General features: G+C 56.5%; 2 protein-coding genes across 3 annotated transcripts; one reads left to right on the top strand and one right to left on the bottom strand.

The window, feature by feature from the left end:
* Nucleotides 1-621: 621 nt before the first annotated feature.
* Nucleotides 622-9,397, bottom strand: LYSMD1 (LysM domain containing 1). The gene is made up of 3 exons (XM_074981230.1): nt 8,745-9,397; nt 6,575-6,888; nt 622-2,622 (listed from the first exon to the last, which is right to left on the bottom strand). The coding sequence occupies exons 1-3, from the start codon at nt 8,922-8,924 to the stop codon at nt 2,463-2,465; spliced, it is 654 nt and encodes a 217-aa protein (XP_074837331.1). The 5' UTR covers nt 8,925-9,397; the 3' UTR covers nt 622-2,462.
* A 390-nt stretch (nt 9,398-9,787) lies between these two features.
* Nucleotides 9,788-17,457, top strand: SCNM1 (sodium channel modifier 1). Of its 2 annotated transcripts, none has more exons than XM_074981228.1 (8): nt 9,788-9,907; nt 11,814-11,884; nt 12,858-12,946; nt 13,981-14,078; nt 14,160-14,260; nt 14,897-15,072; nt 15,822-15,948; nt 16,414-17,457. In XM_074981228.1, the coding sequence occupies exons 1-8, from the start codon at nt 9,857-9,859 to the stop codon at nt 16,451-16,453; spliced, it is 753 nt and encodes a 250-aa protein (XP_074837329.1). In that variant the 5' UTR covers nt 9,788-9,856; the 3' UTR covers nt 16,454-17,457. The 2 variants fall into 2 exon arrangements, with proteins under 2 accessions (XP_074837329.1, XP_074837328.1); XM_074981227.1 differs by having other exon boundaries at nt 16,409-17,455.
* The last annotated feature ends 969 nt before the right edge of the window (nt 17,458-18,426 follow it).

The following is an 18,426-nucleotide window of genomic DNA, read 5'->3' as shown; positions in this document are numbered from 1 at the left end:
GAGCAGCTCGTGCAATCCCAGGGAAAGGGACAGCTTGGGCATCATGACAGCTGAGCCACACTGCAGGCACAGCAAGGGGACAGGCCAGCAGTACGGGTAGGATAGAGGCAGCCGTCACAGGGCCAGGCCCAGCACTGCTCTGGGTTCAGCCTGGGGAGGTACAAGTCCTGCTGGCCCATCGTAGCAGGCCTGCTTATCAATCCTCCATCCTCCCTGCAGCAGCAGCAGCCCCCTTCTCTCACCCACCCCCCGACCCTGCCCCAGCTCTGGCCCCCACTGCTTTGCTGCACTAATCCCCATCTCAGTCCCAAGCCCTGCCACTGCCCACCTCCCTGCTGGGCTCACACAGTTCTGCCACTGCCTCTCCCACCCAACCCAGCCTCCCATCCCCAGCCACGCAGCTGCCCTGCTAACCCTGAAACAGCCACCCACTTCTCTGGAAGCAGGATCGGGCCCATTTGGGGAGCATCTCCCCTCCCCCCGTGATGCCTGTCAGCACCCCTGCAGCACACAGGCCCACCCAGCCCTGCTTTGTGGAAGGGAACAAATCGGGGGGGACAGTTATTATTCACCCCAGAGACGTGGCGCTTGTTCTGGTATGAGGCCAAAGAGCAATGAGGACAGGAGGGTTTTATTTGCAGGTCCACAGGCCGCCAGCTGGGCAGTAAATTAATCTGGGGCAAGAGGAGGCCCCGACTGTTGGATCCAGCCCTCCCGTCTGCAAGCTGGCTTTGCAGAGGGTCCCACAGGAGGGGTTCTTTTAACTGTTTCTCTCCCCAGAGCTCGGCCAGGAAGGACGGCAAAGGGTTTGAAATCAACACAGCCGAATGAAACGTACAAGTGGGCAAATCAGAGCCCCACTTACCTGCCCCGGACAGAGCCCCGGGCTTCAGGCTCAGCTCACACAGTTAACTCCTTCCAAGGAGTGGCTGAGCTGGGTGTCCCCCCATTCCCCACTGGCCCACAACTGCCAGTTACGACCCACTAGCTGTCTCCTTTCCCTGCTTCTCCATACTCCGAACCAGAAACATCAGCTTGGGAGCTGAGAGTCAAGCTGGGTGGTTTCCTGTTTCCCCTCTCACCTCGGATCCGTAACAAAGGAGAAGTTAACAGAGATCCTCAGCACTAGGCTCTAAGGGGGCCCCATCCATTCCCGGTGCAGCAGGTGGGCAGAAAGGATCAGTCAGCCCGCAGGATCATGGCACACAAGGAGGCAGATGCTGGTGCCAACTTCCAGAGCTCAACTGGCCTTGCTGGATTAATGGGAATAGATCCCAGCTCCCTGTCCCAGACCAGACTAGCCTCACCAGGCTAACAGGGACCAACCCCAGCTCCTTGGCCCAGGACCAGGCTGGCCCCACTAGGCTAATAGGGACAGACTGGCCCCACTGAGGGGCACCAGGGCTGGGACAGGAGGGGGCTGTGAGTCAGGGACAGAGCTCAGCTCCCTGCCGTAGAGCAGGGCTAAGCGCAGTCCTAAGCAGCGACAAGTCACTGAATAGCTCTGGCAGACTCAGGGCAGAGCCATGGGGTGGTGGGGGTGGCAGGGGCTGTACCCATCACTTTCAGGGTGAGGAAGCAGGAGCAGCGCAAGGAATTCACCCCTTGCCCCCCAAGGCAGGCCCCACCCGCAGCCCCTGGAGGGTGATGAAGCGACTGGGGCAGATTTCAGCTCAGGCCCCAGGGGCTGGGTTCCAACACAGCAGGTGCTGAGCCCTTTCCCTGGCAGCACTGGGCAGTGACAGCCAGGCCCCATGTGGCCACACTGGCAGCAGGAGCACCCAACGGTGCTGCTATTGGCCCCATGACTGTTGTCTGCCCGACCCCCCATGGGATCAGCTGCCGGGGTCCTGCCACACCCCCGCCAGGGCATCAGGCTGGTGAGGCGCACGGTGCCCTTCAACATTCAAACAACAGGCCAAGGTCCTCCAGTGAGAAGAGGTGGGGGTGGGTGGCTGCAGCTCAGACTGAGGGGTATCGGGAGAGCCAGACACGGCAGAGGCAGGGCAGGAGCAGGAGGCGACGGTGGGGTAGCAGTAGATGATGGGGGGTGGACCTGGCACTGAGTCCTTTCCCCCAGAGTCCCAGCAGAGGAGCCAAGGACGCCCGGGGGATCAGCACAAAAACGCAAGAGGAGGGACCGGGCGGGAGTCAGGCTGCAGGTAAGACCAGCCGGGGGCAGAGCAGCGCAGAAAAAGTCACGCGTTACAGTGAGTTGCTGATCCAGGCACATCCCCCCACAAGAGGGCACACTGCTTGCCCCTCCCCGCACAGCAGGACACCCCCTGTGCACCCACCCATCCGCAGTGAAGGCATGGGCAGCCGGCAGGCCCACCCAGGCTCCTGCCAGGATCAGGGCCATGGCCCCACCCGGGGCTGTCACAAAACCAGGACCCTGAGCTCTGCTCCCTCCCTGCAGGTAGACGTGCTGGGACGCTGGGGAGAGATGACGACACTGCCCATCAGAGCTCGAAGATCTCGTCCTCCCGGTCCCGCAGCGAGGTGGCCCGCGTGGTTTTGGTGAGCGGCACAGGGCCCAGCAGGGAGCGCTGCTGGGCGCGAGGAGAGGGCTCGCTCTGCGCGGTAAAGGTCCTGCTAGCTCCCGACTCAGCCCCAGTGATTCTGCAGGGAGAGACGTGGGGGTTAGCGCTCAGAGGGGAAATGACTGCCACATACATGTCCCGCCTGCTAGCGAATCCCCCAGCTGTGCCCTGCTGGGGTTGGGATGGTGGGAGGCATCTGACCCAGCACAGCACCCTCCGCTGGGGCTGGGAAGGATTCAGGCAAGGCACATGGGGCCAAGGCAGGGGCGGGGTCCTACACTAATTTTTCCATCTGTGTGTGAAATAAATTTTATGTGCACTGAGGCATGTGCGGATGTGCACCCCCAATAGAAAGTCACACTGCCGGCTGCGGGCGCTCTGCTGATCAGCTGGGTGGCCACCCAAGTGCTCAGCTTACAGGGGACCCTGTTGCTGAGGGTGCAATAGACCAGAGATGACAGAGTACAGAGGGGAGAAGGACTGTGGAATCATGGCAGGATCTTTGTCCACAGCAACAAAACCATCACACAGCTGGGTCACCCTGGGCTGGAGTGAATCAGCACAGCTGGGAGCAGGGAGGAGGCCATGGGCTGGAGCTGCTGGCTCAGACTGAGGGGCAGTGGCAGAGCTGGGAGCTCCGGAATGGGATACGAGGGGGCTGTGGATCAGGACTGAAGGGCTGGCAGAGCTGGGGGAGGGAGGTCCTGGTCAGGGCTGAGCGGCTGGCAGAGCTGCAGGGGAGCATGGCCAGGATTATGGGGCTCCAGCAGAGTCAGGGGACTAGGAGCTCCGGACAGGGATAGGAGAGGGCTGCAAGTCAGGATTTCAGGGCTGGATCCTCACTCAGCTTCATGCAGAGAACTTCAACAGTCAACGGCGTCATCTAGTGGTCCCAGAGACTAGTCACAGGCAAGCGGCGGCTCCCTCCTTAGCACAGCCAGCTCCACCAACACAGCCTCCAAGGCCCAGCTGCAGCAGAAGGGCATTCCCAGCACAGCAGCTGCCTGAGGGTGATGGTGGCCACAGGCTCCTCCAGCTCCACCCTGAGCTAACACACTGGTGGTTTGTCCCCACTACAGCACTGCACCAAGGAGAGGGAAATAACCTGCCAGCAGCTGCCAATCAAAGCTCATGACTTCCAGTTCTAGGAGATGTGTATCTCCAATTAAATAAATAACGCTATGTCCTATAGCGACTCCAGGCCACCTGGTAAAATTACTTGAGTTCAAGAGACTGCAGCAGCAATCGAGGGTACAGATGCTCAAACTAACATCAAACTGACAGAGCCCCAGCTAAAAAGAAACAGGGTGTGGTCAGATTCTCTCTCTTTAGCATATCTTTAAGGCTTAACACAAGAACGGCCAGACCGGGTCAGACCAAAGGTCCATCCAGCCCAGCGTCCTGGCTGCCGACAGTGGCCAATGCCAGGCGCCCAAAGGCGGTGGACTGAACAGGGAACAATCAAGCCATCTCTCTCCTGCCATCCATCTCCAGCCTCTGACAAACAGAGGCGAGGGACGCCATTCCTACCCATCCCAACTAACGGCCATGAACAGACCTAACCTCCATGAGTTTATCTGGCTCTTTTTAAAACCCTCTTATAGTCCCAGTCCTCACAGCCTCCTCTGGCGAGGAGTTCCACAGGTTGTCTGCACATTGCATGAGGAAGAACTTCCTTTTATTTGTTTTCAACTGCTACCCATTAATTTCATCAGTGTCCCCTAGTTCTGATATTACAGGAACAAGTAAATCATTTTTCCCTGTTCACTTCTTCCACACCACTCTCCACTTCATAAGGCATTAGGATGCATACGGGGAGGGGGTGACACAGCTATTCCCACCTCCCTGATGTGGGGAGAAGTTACACACCCGCGCCCCTATACACCTCTAACATGTGGGGGGGAGGTGACACAAACGCAACCCTTCCTGCCTGGCTCGGCCCCCAAAATGGACCTGCCTCTCCTGGTACTGCCTCTCCCCAAGTCAGCATGTGCAGGGAGCCCACCAGGTCACACTCTGGGCCCACCCGCCCCAGGTTTCGTGAGGGCTCACTCTAGAAGGTGCCCAGAAGCAGCATTTGAGCGCTGTGCAGGTAGGAGGGAAGGGAGGGGAGCTGTTTCCAGCTGCAGGGGAGGAAGAAGGGGGATGGGATGATCCGGCCTGTGTCTTGGCAGAACTCTTCTCCTTCCTTACGTGGCTGAAAGCCCCTTTGCCTGCACAGTCCTGGAAGGCAGCTAACACCTCCAGGCTGCTGCTGGTCTCCAGCATAACCCAGCTATCGCCTGGCTACACCACAGGCAGGATTCATTGTGCAGCAGGGCCCAGGGAACAAGACTGCAGGGGCTTCAGAAAACAAGGCCAGAGAGGTGGCTCAGCCAAGGAGGCAGCATCGCAGCCCTATGCTCTCTGTGGGCAGGAGCCAGGGTTGGGATGGGGTGCCGAGCCCCTGCCTCAGGGGCAGCTGTAGCGCTCGTAGGTCGCACCTCCTGCTCCCACTACTCCAGAGCTGAACTGGAGGCAGAGAGACTTCCCCAGACCAGTACTGGGCAGGGCTTGGCGGCTCCCGACCAGCAGGTCTTGGGCTTTCCCAGGGCATCGGCCCAGCCAGAGGCAGCAGGGGAAGAAGAGCCTGAAGACCAGGCTGTAGGTGAGCCGGGTGCTCCAACCAGGGGCAGGTTCTCCCCAAAGCGCTTGTAGTGGGATAGGGAGAAGCAGCGAGGATGGGGGCGAAGCTGGGAGGCGACAGCGAGAGAGGGAGCATGTAGAGGCCCAACAGGTGGGCAGTAGAAGGGACACAATCCCAGCTGCCTGCACTCACCAGCCAGCACCGCTCGCAGCCAGGGACAGCTGGAACCGGGATGGGGCGGGAGGCCCGGCTAACCAAGTAGGGGGCCAGATCTCAGCTATCAGGGCCTGCACTGACTGACCGGCAGGAAAAGTGGCCAGCCCCCATGCACTGCATCTTGCCAAGCCGCCCACCCCCATCATCAGCCACTAGAGGCCCCACGCACAGTTATCACCAGTGGGCGAGTGGCTGCTGAGCAGGGATCCAGCCAGAGCAATGCCAACATGGGAGGAAGATACAATATGGGACAACCTGCCTTCTTCAAGGGAAAATTTGGGACACCTGTAGGAGGCCTTAAATCCAGGGTGGTCCCTTTAAAAATCGAGTCACTCTAAGCATTCTGCCAGAGATGCAGATGCTGACAGACAGGGTCAGACCCAGGCCCCATCTGGCCCGGCCCACCCCACCACTCAGCAGAGACCAAGAGCTGTTTCCCTGGAGGAGCCCAGGAAACACCCTGTTGCCCTTGTGGATTCCTTCACACCCCAGTGCCCCAGCAGCGAGCACCACACGCCTGGCAGGACCCAATTTCTCCTCTCTTGTTTGCTGAGCACCAAGGGGAGATGAAGCAGAGAGAGGGGCCCTGGGAGCAACAGCATCCAAGTGTGTCTGTGAGCGCCCACCTTGTTGTGCATGGCTGTTTGTCACCTGCAGATAACTCACCACCACACACAATCTTATCCCCACTCTTCATGGCCAGGAGCTCTGGCCCTGGGTGCAACGTGCAGGGGCTGCGTGGAGGAGCCAACCTCAGGGGCTCCCACTGAGCTCTCCTCTGCAGGGCAGCTGCTGACAGCCCTGAGGACTCCAGGTGAAATGTGATCTGGGGTGGGAGGGAGCAGGCTACAGGGCAGGACGGGAGTAAGGGGATCTCACAGGCTGTAGCACTGGGCTCCTTTAGCTGGACAAGCACAGGGTTTCATTCCTCTCTCCACATCAAGGGGTACCTCAAAGCTGAACTGGGGGTGCTCCGGCATCACTGCGCCTCCTGCGGGAGGCAGCTGGCCCCTGGGGGGTGGTCTCACCCTGGAGCAGCCCCACAGAGGATACAAGCAAACAGAGAGGCAGCCAGCAGAGATTCGACTTTAGGGGTCTACACACCAGAGGAGCAGGTCTGGGGTTCAACCCCCTGCCCATACAGCCCAGGCACTGTGATAGTGCTGCAGTAACCCAAGGTGGCACTCACGCAATCTCCTCCTGCAGCTTCTTCACTGCAGCCTTCTTGGACCGGCTGATCTCCGAGTCGAGCTTCCTTAAGAAATCTGTGGCTGAGAGGTCATGGCGGGGGATGGCCCCTGGACGGGCCTCGCAGGTGTTTCTCTGCACTGGCTTCTCCTCTCCTGCAGGGGGCTGCCTGGCTCCTTCCTCCTCCTCCTCCTCCTCCAGGTTGAAGCCGTTGGCCATCTCCTTGGGCTCCATCAGGATGGGGATGTGCAGCGTCGTCTTGAGGAAGATGGAGTCACTGGTGTACAGCCGGTTTGCCCGCTTGATCTGCTCCATCTGGGAAGGGACCACAAGACTCATAACCCCTCTGGGAGAGACTTCACCGACCTTCTCTATCGGGGCCTGTCTCCCAAAGCCATTTTGCAGGCTAGATACTTAATACCACAGCACCACCAAGATGCAACCACTTCTGGGGTGGAAGGCCCCAGTGTGCAAACAGAACCCCAGGCAACGATGGAAAGCATGCACACAGTTGAACTGGGCTGCAGATGCTGGGCTTGTGCCAGCAGGGAGAAGGGCTCAGGGTCATTAGAGACTGAATGTGGAGGACAAGGGGGAGGCAAACTCACATGCTTGTGAGGCTCAGTGTTCAACTCAGCCAGGTGAGGACTGTCCTCTTGTGCAGGAGGGGAGAGGGACATGCCATTGTCGAGAGCACTAACTGGTCTGCCCTGCCTGCTTCCTATCCTCTGCCGGGGGGTGGAGGATGAGGGGAAACAGACTGGGACCCTTCATCTCCGCACGTGCCTTGTCTCCAGCCCATAGCCTTTTCCACCTGACCACCTGCTCATTGGGTCCCTGCAAAACGAGCCGGCAAGTTCACAGCATCTGCCCTACAAACACAGCCAGCCCTCCTGGCCAGCAGCTCCAGTGAAAGTTGCCCTCTTCCCCTGCCCCTCCAGCTGCAGGGCAGCACATGCCTTCAGTGGGCAGCATGCGTGCATGGTCAGGAAGAACGAACTGGTGCTGTCAGGTTCCAGGCCTGTCAAGATTCAAAATGCTGAAGGCCACCCATGCCTGAGCACACTGCGGCCAGCAAAGCAGGCCCAGACCAGGCTGTATGTCATGGGGCAGGGGATTGTTCCCACCACCAAAGGAGTTTCTGCAGCAGAAGTCCACCTCCTGTGAGAACCATGAGACAGAAAGCCACAAAAACAGGAAATGAGAAGGGCGTGAGTGCATGTACGAGTGCACATTACCAAAGTCCTAGAAGCCGCACGAGGAAACGGCAATCGCAAGATTGAAGCCCTCAGCCCTGGCCCCACATGAGACTGCACATATTCAGCCCTCTCTAGCACTCGCTCATACACCTCCATCCCAGGGACTCCAGTGGGGAGCCAGCCCTGAGTTCCATGATCAGGGCACTGGATTGTAGATTCCTAGGGGCAGGGACTGGCTCTCTGATTTTGCTGCGACAGCCCTGGCTCCAGTCTGGAGTGATGTCAAATATTATAATTCACTAAGTGCATTGTGGAAGCCTCAGCCAAGAACTCAGAGACCCCTCTGCAGAGGGTTCAGAGGTGCCTGGACTCCAGAGGAGTGACTCCTACCAGCATCCCTGACAGAACCCTCCCTGCTTCAGTCTAGACACTCAGCAAACAAAATAAAAAAAGCACTCATGCAAAGCACTTAAGGAAAGCTAGTTGTCCAAGACACTCCAAACACAGTACAAAATGGGACACTCATAATCAGCGAAAATCGATCAGGCCCCAAGCTGCAGGATGAGGGCTAACAGGAGGAAGAAGGGAAGCTGAGACATGTCAGGAAACCCAGGGGAAGAATTCACAATACAGACATAATTGCACGTTTTGCACATTTCTTGAGGGGCTCAAAAGTGTATTTAGGAGAGAGAATATAAAAGATCTGCAGCAATGTTATATCAGCAGTCTAGCACTTTACAAAAGGTAGGACCGTGGGACCAGCTCTTTTTATAATGGAGAAACTGAGGCACAGAGATGGGGCTAGAACCCAGGAGACCTGACTTCTGGTTCCCTGCTCTAGCCAGAAGACCTCACTCCCCTCCCAAAGCTGGGAACAGAAATCAGGAGTCCTGGCACTGTGATCCCTGTTCCAATAGCAGGACCTTAGCTACACCTCCCAGATTGCAATGGGAAGCTGTCATGCACACCTACCGTGACCCCATACTTGAGCGCCAGGCCCTGCAAGGTGTCCCCCGGTTCCAGGCGATGTTCCACCCTCCGCTCCCTCACTGGGGAGCACATCGACTTGACAAGGCTGCCGTAGGATCGGGTTCTGCTGCCGCAGAGCAGTCCAGCCCCTCCAGGGGTCCCTTGCCTGGAAGGGGAGGCCATCTCTCTCCCACACACCCAGCAAGTGGGGCAACCACTGCACACAGCAAAGCTGTCTGGGCTCTGAAGAGGGATCAGGCGTCCTGCCAGCACCCCATTTTCTGAAGGGTGCTCATAGCAGGTCCCTCCTCGGGCCGAGTAAACAATGCCCCTGCCAGCCAAGCCAGGGCTCCCCCGCAACCCCCACAAAGATCCCTGCGTTCTTTTTGTTCTCCCACTTCTCACCCTCTATTCCAGGGCGGCAACTTACACCCCTCGCAGCAAAACCCAGTCTGCACAGACGGGGGTGGAGGGGCCCCTTATTTCCCCCCCACCCAGAAATGAATGAAGGAGGGGTGTCCTCTCTCTTATCTGCCCCCTGCCCCACTTCTTTACTCGGGGGGAGGGGCAAATGTCGCTTCCCTCCCCCCCCACCCCCCAAGGATCCAGGAATCCCACCACCCACTGCCCGCTCCCCACGCCAGGGCAGTCAGCGTCTGCGCCGCGTCTAGCCACCACGAACAGCTGAGCGGAGCAGGACCAACCCCCTCCCCTCCTCCTACGCGCAAAGGCATCTGGGAAATGTAGTCACCCCCTGGCTAGCACCCTCCCGCCCGATCCCTGTCAGGTCCTCCCACGCCCTAACAATGCTCCATCCTTCCACAGGCTCAGGAGGAGGCACAGCGGGGAATTGTCCTCTCCCCTCCAACCCAGCCTCAACCTCAGCTACGGGAAGAGGAGAGGTGGGCCGGGACTACATTTCCCAGGGTGCCCCTCGCAGTCCAACCGTCTCCAGGCATCCTGGGCGTTTTTGGCCTACCGGGCCTGTCCGTGAGGCGCGCCCAGGGGCATGCTGGGAAGAGTAGTTCAGGAAGTAAACCACACCGGACGTGCTGGGTGGCCCCAGTTCCCATGGTTACTGCGGCGGGGGGATCTCGCCGTTCTAAGGCGACGCCATGTCCTTCAAACGGGAGGGGGATGACTCGGGTCAGCTGAACGTGCTGCAGGTGAGTGGCCGGGCCGGGACTTGCAGTCTCCGCGGGGCGGCCCGGGGAGCTTCAGCAGTGCCCAGCGCGACCGCCGGCTCCTCAGCTGGCCCATAGCCCCCCATCCCCGGCGCGGCCTCCAGGTCCTTCTCACTCCGCCTCCAGCCCCCACCCCCGCCTCCCTTGGTCCCCCCATCTTCCGCGCGGTCCCCCGCCTCCTCCGTCCGCGCACTGCCCTGACTCCCAGCTGTCCCCACCCCCAGAGGGTCCCCCCGGCACCTCCTCAGTCCGCCTTGACCCCCCCCATCCCCCGCGTGAGTCCCCCAACTTCTGGCTCCTCCGCAGTCCCCTCCTCGCCCCGGGTGCTGGCTGCCTCTATTCCCAGAGCGACCCCCCCGGCTCCTCATCAGCCCCCCCAACATTCTCCATTTCCAGAGCAATTCCTGAAGCCGCTCTGACTTCCCAGAGCGACCCCCCGTCCCCCTAACTCCCAACCTTCTCCCCTCCAAACTCTCCCAGTTTCCAAGAGTGAGGCCCCCACCCTGCCACCCCTCCCCTCCCAACCTCCGGGTCCATCCCCCAAGTGATCCTCTCCTCCTGACCTGCCCCCATCCCCAGAACAATCTCCCGAGACCTCTCAGCCCTGGGGTCCTGCCCTCCCTCCCTTCCTGCTTATTGGGGTTCTGTTCCTAGCATCCCCACTGACCTGCTGGGTAACCTGAGGCAAGTCACTGCTCAGCTGCTGCCTCAGTTTCCCCATGTGTAAAAGTGGCCTAATGATACCAGGTCTCTCTCTCAAAGTGCTGGGAGACCTGCAGAGGAAAAGCAGTAGATAAGCTCCAGAGGTGGTTGTTCTTTGTCTATAGAGCCCTATCAAAGTCACAATCCATTGTGGTTAATTTCACAGTCATGGGATTTTAAAAATCATAAAGGTAATGTTTTTAGCAATTTGAATCTGAAATTTCATGATGTAATAATATCTGTATTTGGGGAGAAGGGGATCGAGGGATTGTTCCCTTTATTTCTGTGCTCCTGCTCATGATGGTGCTGCCTTCAGAATTCAGTATCTTGGAGAGTAGCTGCTTGATGTCTAGGAGCCCAGCTCTAAAAGCAGTGCTACCAGCAGCAGCAGCAGCAGCACAGAAGTATGCATGGCATGGTACGGTATTGCTACCTTTAATTCTGTGCTACTGCTTGCAGAGCTGAGTCCTCAGTCAGCAGCTTCTTCTCTCCAGCTGCTCAGCTCTGGAGGCAACAGTGCAGAAGTAAGAGTAGCATGGCATGGTATTACCAAGCTTACTTCTGCACTGCTTCTGGTGAGAAACTCCCGAGCAACAGCCATGGCCCTGCAGCCACTCAGCTCTAAAGTCAGAGCAGAGGTAAGTGTGGCAATGCCAGGGCTCCCCTAAAATAACCTTGTGACTCCCACAACTCCCTTTTGGCTCAGGACCCCGGATATGAGAAATGGTGATCTCCCCCATGAAATCTGTATAGTAAAGTAAAAACAAAAAATGACCAAAACAAAAAAAGCAGTCCATTAGCACTTGAAATACTAACAAAATAATTTATTAGCTGATGAGTTGTCATGGGACAGACCCACTTCTTCAGATCTGATCTGATTGGAAGAAGTGGGTCTGTCCCACGAAAGCTCATCAGCTAATTAATTATTTTGTTAGTTTTTAAAGTGCTACTGGACTGCTCTTTTGTTTTGATAGTATATAGACTAGCACAGCTATCTCTCTTTTACTAAGAAGATGACCAGATTCCATAGTGGAAGATGAGATTTCATGGCCCATGACTTGTTTTTCATGGTCGTGAATTTAGTAGGGCCCAATTCATCCATGGCTACCCTGGTGCCATGTGCTTTGCTGCCCACACCTGAGATGTTGATTCATTCCCAAGTAATATAGCCTGTTCTTTCATTCAGAAAAGAAGAGTTGCAGATCTCCTGGCAAACTACATCCCAGAGGATGAGGCGCTGTTGCTAAGGAACGGCAGGTGTGTTAGATCTTCTCCCCAGCAAGTGACATGTTTCTGAGAAGACCACGTACCATAGAAATCTGGGCACATGTGAATCTTTGAATCAGTTCAGTTACTTACTTTGTGCATTAAGCATAAACCCAGATCCAGCTTTGGACTTTGAACTTCACCAAGAGTGCAGGTGCTGCGGTCTGGCCAGGAAATTGAAGCTGGTCTGGATGTTTGTTTGTTTGGCTTTGCAGACAGTTCCTACTATCCTTCCAGTGTAAAAGAGCCCTGTGCCCCCCAGAGAGCCACTGGCTAATATCACAGACTCAGCCAGGTTAGCTCCGTATTCAGAGTTATGGATGCCTGGCAGAGAATGAATGCAGTCCAGTGGCTGCAGAGTGAGGAATTTTGGGTTCCGTTCTTGACTCTCCTTGGGTGTCATTTAAGCTCTCCTGGCCTGTTTCCCCAGCTGCAAACTGGAGATAACTTTTAACAGAATTTCCAGATCTGAAGGGCTGGGTCTGTCCCACGAATGCTCGTCACCTAATTAATAATTTTTTTAGTCTTTAAAGTGCTGCAGGAGTGCTGGTTTTTTTGTGACGATACCGGCTAATGCAGCAGCCTCTCTGGGACTGAACAGAGGGCGTGTGGTTCAACATCTAGGACTCTGGAGTGGGATCCAGCGGACGCCTGCAGTCTCCTCCCGGCTCTGTCATTGACTCATTGGGCAAATCACTCAGTTTCCCCATGTGTAAGATGAGGAGAGTAGCACTTAACCTGGCTGCCTGTGGTTCTAGAGCCTCAGCCAGTTACATCCCACTGTGCCGAGTGAATCTGAGGATCATTGTCATTTATTCTAGTGGATGTCTCTCCTGCCTAGAGAGTTGCCAATTGCGCTGTGTCTCTTAATGTTGCTAAGTAATGGGCTGGGCGCATCTGCCCTAGCAGGTGTGTGTGAGGGGGAGATGCTCGCAGCTTGATCTGACCGTCTCTCCTCTCCTAGATATGCCTGCACAGTGTGTTTCCACCGTCCGGTCTTCGACACTCTTGACATGCTGACGGTCCACAGGGCTGGAAAGAAACATGTAGCTAGTAAGTCAGCCCCGAGGATTTGGTTGCTCAGGGAACTGCAGGCCCTGGGTAGTGGGGATGGTGCAGGAGGAAGGAAGAGTCCAGCTAGACTCCCAGAGCTCAGGGCAGCTGGTAGTACTGGGGGTAAAAGAGTTGTTTTACCACTGACAGATTGGATCAGACCCAAGGTCCGTCTCCGACAGTATCTTCAGTCTGGTAGTGGCCAGCGCCCGGTGCTTCAGGGGCAGATGTGGGAGAATCTTCCTGTTGTGTATCAGAGATCAGCTGTAGCTTGATCCCCTTGATCCAGCTTGATCCCCTCCAGAATCTACGCTCTGGGAGTCTCAGAGAGACAGTACGCATGAGCCCTATGGTGCTGTCTAGAGAGCTGCCTCTCAGGGTGTGTGGCCTGTCTGCCTAGGAAGAACAACAAACTGAGGTGACCCTGCAAGGTTGGGGACTTTCTGATGCTTGGATTGCTCAAAGCCATCCATCCCCCTGAGACACAGCAGACAGTGGCAGTCTGTGCCACCCCAAACTCTCAGCCACAAGAGCAGCTCAGTGGTGATGTACCTAGGGATGTAAAACTCAGGTTGACCAATTAAGGCGGGGGGCATCTGAGGCTGGGCTGAGCTTCCCTGCCCACAGTGTGCTGGGGACCCTGGCTGCTCTGGCCCTGCTGAAGCTTCCATGCCCACAGTGCTGCCACGGGTGGGGTGCACACTAACACAGCTGGAGCAAGCCTGGTTGCTGGCACAGCACAGACAGAGATGCTCCAGCTGGGCTGGAGCAACCCATCTGCAGCAGCCCCAGGCGTGCCATGGGCAGGGATGCTCCAGCCTGTGGGCATGGTGTGGCGGCTGAGTGGCCTCCCCACCCTGGGGTTCTTCAGACGGGCTGTTCCGGCCACATCGTAGTTCCACCCACTTGCAATGGCCCAGCAGGGGGGTGCTCCAGCCCCTACTGGTTAACCTGTAGCATCCCTAGATGCAGAGTGCCTTGCAAGGAGTCCTTCTGCCTGGATTAGCTTGTGTCTGTCTCTGTGTGTATCCCAGGCCTGCAGAAGTTCTATGGGAAGAAGCGCTCACATGAGAACGAGGTGCAGAAGCGGCGGCAGCAGGAATTCCTGCGGGCAGAGGAGGCAGGCACACAGGTTGGCACATGCACCCTGCAGGAGCCCTGCTCACAGCACTTCTCCAGGTGGCTGTCCTGAGCTTGTCTGTGTTTTCTTCAGGATCGTGCACATCCTGCACCCTTGCTGGCCCAGACCAAGAAAATTACGCAGAATGCTTTGCTGAAAGCCTCTCCCTACAACAGCTGCTGCCGAAGGAACAGGTAATACCCGTGTGTTCCCTGCCTGCTCGGGTTGAGGGTCCGCCATGGCATGGAAGGCTGGCGTAGCCTTGGATGGGTCTTTGCTGTTGGGCAGTGCCATCATCTGCTGGGTAGCTGCCCCAGAGAGCAGGCAGCTAAGGGCCATTTGCCCAGCTGGGGTCAGTTAGCATGACTCTGTGTACATCCATGGCATGGTACTGACTTACACCAGCTCAGGATCTGGCCCTGGATCCTTAAACTGATCATTTTCCTGGTGGCCAGTTTCTGAGTGAGATGGGAATGATTTCAGCACAGGGGCTTGCGAGTCTCTGCCCCACCTGTTTTATATTTCAGCAGCGAAACATGTATCACATTAAGGCAGCAGCTTTGAGAGGAGAGTCAGATGAGCTGAGATGAGGACATGGGTTCAGTGCCCAGCCCTGCGTGCTCACGGAAAGGGACTGAGAGAGAGGAGGGCTGCCCCTGTGCCTCAGTTTCCCCATCTTTAACAAGGGTAATATTTATTACCCTTATGCCGGGGGAGAAGTGTAGGTTACTCCCTCCCCACAAGTCAGTTGGGGATTTTCTGTTGAATGGGGTTGTCCCAGGTTGTTCCTGTGTTGCCAGTGATCTCAGGAGACCTGTCGTCTGTTTTAGGTCTGAGGGCAGCAGCTCAAGCTTCAGTTCTAGGATGGAGCCTGCTGCCTCCAGGGGTGCAGTGCGGAAGCAGCCGGGAGAGTCAAGAAGCACTGTAGTGAGAGGCGAAGGGGGTTGTGCTGCTGCGGACACCCCCTACTCCACGCAGCTTCCAGGACATGCCAGCCCTCGAGCAGGTACCAGCTTGGAGGGGCTGTGGGTCTTGCCTCTTCCTCGGAGGTGCCTGGGAACAGATAGAAGCCTGGCCCACTGCAGTGGCTTGTACGTTTCTTAAATCCTCTGGAAATTCTATTGCTCTTGTCCACTGGTTGGAGCCAGGGGTGCTGGGCAATGGTCCCTCTCATTTTTTTCAGCCATGGGCTGAATAAATTTTGTTATGTGCACTGAGGCATATGCGGATGTGCACCTCCAACAGAAACCCCACTACTGCCCACTGTGGGTGGCCATGGGTGCACTGCTAATCAATGAGGCAGCACCCAAATCCTTCCTGGGCAGCTGCCCAAGCACTCAGCTTGCAGAAAACACTGGCGCTGGGTTCTCTCTCCAGCTCTGGAACAGGAGTGTGTAGTCTAATGGTTAGAGGAGGAGAATGCTGGGAGTTAGGACTCCTGGGTTCTCTTACAGCTCCTACCATTGATTTGCTGTGTTTCCTTGGGGCAAATACCCAGGCCTTGGTTTCCCTTGTGGTGTGCAAGACCTCATCGTCACTCCATTTTGTAAGCAGTTTTGCAGATCACTGGGGAAATGCAAAGTGCCGTTCCCCCTGTTGCATGATCTCAGCCCTCCATGAGTTGCTGTTTCAGCTTGGACCTACCCGCATCCACCGAGGTGCCGAGGCCTCCCTGGAGGTGCTGGTGACAGCAGTGCTCCATACCAGCCTTCCAAGGCCTCGCAGCCTCATCTCGCCCTTTTCCTCCCATTCTAGATTCGCAAAAGGAACCTGCTGTGAGGATCAAGAGAAGCAGCAAAAGACGTCCCTGCCCGGCTGCCCAGCCCGGAGCCATCAGCCCTGAGAAGCGCCAAGCCCTGGAGCACTATCTCCGGCTCAGGAGGTGAGCCAGCCTCTGCCTGTTCCAGCAGAGCAGCAGGGTGCATCGGCCAGGGCCTGATCCTTGGGGCTGTGTGGTAGGAGCTCATCTCAACACTCAACAGCGGGAAAAGAGCCCAAGTCCTGGTGGCCAGCAAGGTGGCTTTGCCCTGCTAAGTGTCCTCCATGGCTCTGCCCATCTCGTTCCTGGGCTCTCAGGCATGCAGTCCCATAAAGTGCTCCCCGCCCGTCCGTCTCCAAGTGTTTTACAAAGGGATGTTGTAACAGGTGGATGGAAACTGAGGCACGGGAGGAGGGATGAAGTGGCTGGCACTGACGGAATTGGTTACAGAACCCAGAAGTCCTGGCTCCTAGTCCTGTGCCCTATCAGTACAGAAGCCATCTCCTTAGCACTATCCATTGGTTTTCTTAAACTGGCATTCCCCCGTCCTGTGCTTGTAACTCTCTGTCTGCCCTTCCCTCAGCTCAGGCTGGATCCAGGACCCTTCTGGCAAGTGGGTGAAAGATGAGAACGTGGAGTTCGACTCTGATGAGGACGAGCCTCCATCCCTGCCACCCTCCTGAGTCCCCAGCCACTCCAGCTAGCAGGATATACCCAGAAACCAGGCCTGGTACAGAGCAACACTGACCACTCGTGGGACTGGCAGAGGGGGGCAGGAACAGCCTGTCCTATATCCACCCATTCTCCTTCATGGCTTCGACTTCAGATATAAATCACCAGGGAAGAGGTGTGTTTCCAAACAGTTCCTAGAACACACCCTGCCCCCCAGCAAGACCACTGGTGCTTCGCCACGTCCATGGACACTGCTGGGGTCACTTGTGGTGGCAGCTGTCATGTCGCCACTCCTGCAGCTTACCAGCGTGAGGCTTGTTCTGTCTCAGAGGATGAGCCCAAGGATGAGGTGCAGCTCGCGGCAGGACACAGGAAAGCAGGGATTGTCGGAGGACATTAGTGCTTTGGGCTCACCTAGCATCTTTCAGTCCAGCATCTTAAAGCACCTGTCAGAGGGAGGCAAGCATCACTCCCCTTTCATATGGAGAAACTGAGGCACCGACTGGCAGCAACGTCCACGTGAGTCTGTGGGAAAAGTCAGGAATAGAATGCTGGAGTCCTGACTCCCAGTTCTGTTCAGATTGTCTTTATTAGGTATATTACGGTGGCACTAGGCACCCAGCTGTGAATCGGAGCCCCACTGTGCCGAGTGCGGCAGGCACAGCCGTAAGAGAGGCTCCCTGCTCCTGAGCTCACTGGTTAATGCTGTCTCCTGCCAGGCAATTTTGTGGGCTTTTTATCTGTGGTTTAAGTTGTTTTTAAAACATCAATCTTAAAATTGGATCCGCTTCTCCTTTCGCTGCAGTGCGGGGTTTGGGATGTGAAAAAGCTGTATAGAAATCCTCTGCTCTGCTTCCTGGCACCTGTCCTGCAACAGTCCACTGGGAAGCTCGTGCCTTCCTGAGTGCATTACATGTGATGCCTCATTTAGTGACCACACAGCAACAAGAAAAGGGCCATGTTATCCGTGAGGGGTTCTGGGATATGATCCAGCAAAGCCCTTGAACATATACTTAATTGTAAATATGGGAGAAGCCCCATCTGGTGCAGGGGGCTAAAATAATTATTAGGTGTATTAGGGTAGCAGCTTAAAGCCTCAGTCATTGACTATAACCTTCTTGTGCTTGGTGCTGTATATTATTTATTATATGTATTACAGTATTAGTCAGCCCTAGCAAGGGCCCAGGACCCTGTGGTGCTAGGTGCTGTACATCATATATTAGGTGCGTTACGGTACTGCTCAGGCATCCTAGCCAGGACCCAGGGTGGTGAGCACCAACCCCTAGAGCTTCCAGTCTCTCAGACATTTTTAGCTTTAGCTCAAGATCCTGTGACAGAAACGCAGAGCTGGATCATCTTCCCTCCAAGTCCTCATTCAGACTGGAGTAACTCCGCTAACCTCAGTGCCTCCCGCCTTGTTCTCAGCAGGGGAATGAGAGGAAAGCAGCTCAGTGTTCCCCCAACCCATCAGAGCTTCCTGGGTTGAGTCAGCCCTGAAGCTGCATCCTGGCTCGTTCCTGCCCCCGTGCCATGCCTCCGTAACCCAGCATGCGCCCATCTCAGGTTACAGCAGGCTTTGAGGTCAGGCCTTCCAGGTGCCCTGGGTCCCATTCAGCTTTCCAAGTGTGTTGGCAGATCTCAGCCTTCTGATCCGGCAGGACACTGGAACTGCTTATCACTTGCCCCAGGCCACTGCTGCTGTTCAAATCCTGAAAGGTCCCAGCTACCACGCTTGCTCTTCTGGGTTCCCAGCGCTCGCTAGCACAGCTTGAACTCAGCCAGGCACAAGCACAGGGGTTAGCTCACCCAGCTACCTTCCTGCTGGGAGCCCAGAGCTTGTGTGAGGAACAGGCAGGCCTGGTCTGTTTTAGCCGTGGCTGCTGTGGCCTGTGACACACAGGCAGGCAGAGGGTCAGCTTGTGAAAGTGA

Source organism: Carettochelys insculpta, chromosome 30 (genome assembly GCF_033958435.1).
Source record: "Carettochelys insculpta isolate YL-2023 chromosome 30, ASM3395843v1, whole genome shotgun sequence".
Taxonomy (NCBI): domain Eukaryota; kingdom Metazoa; phylum Chordata; order Testudines; family Carettochelyidae; genus Carettochelys; species Carettochelys insculpta.
This window is presented reverse-complemented; position numbering and strand designations above follow the sequence as displayed.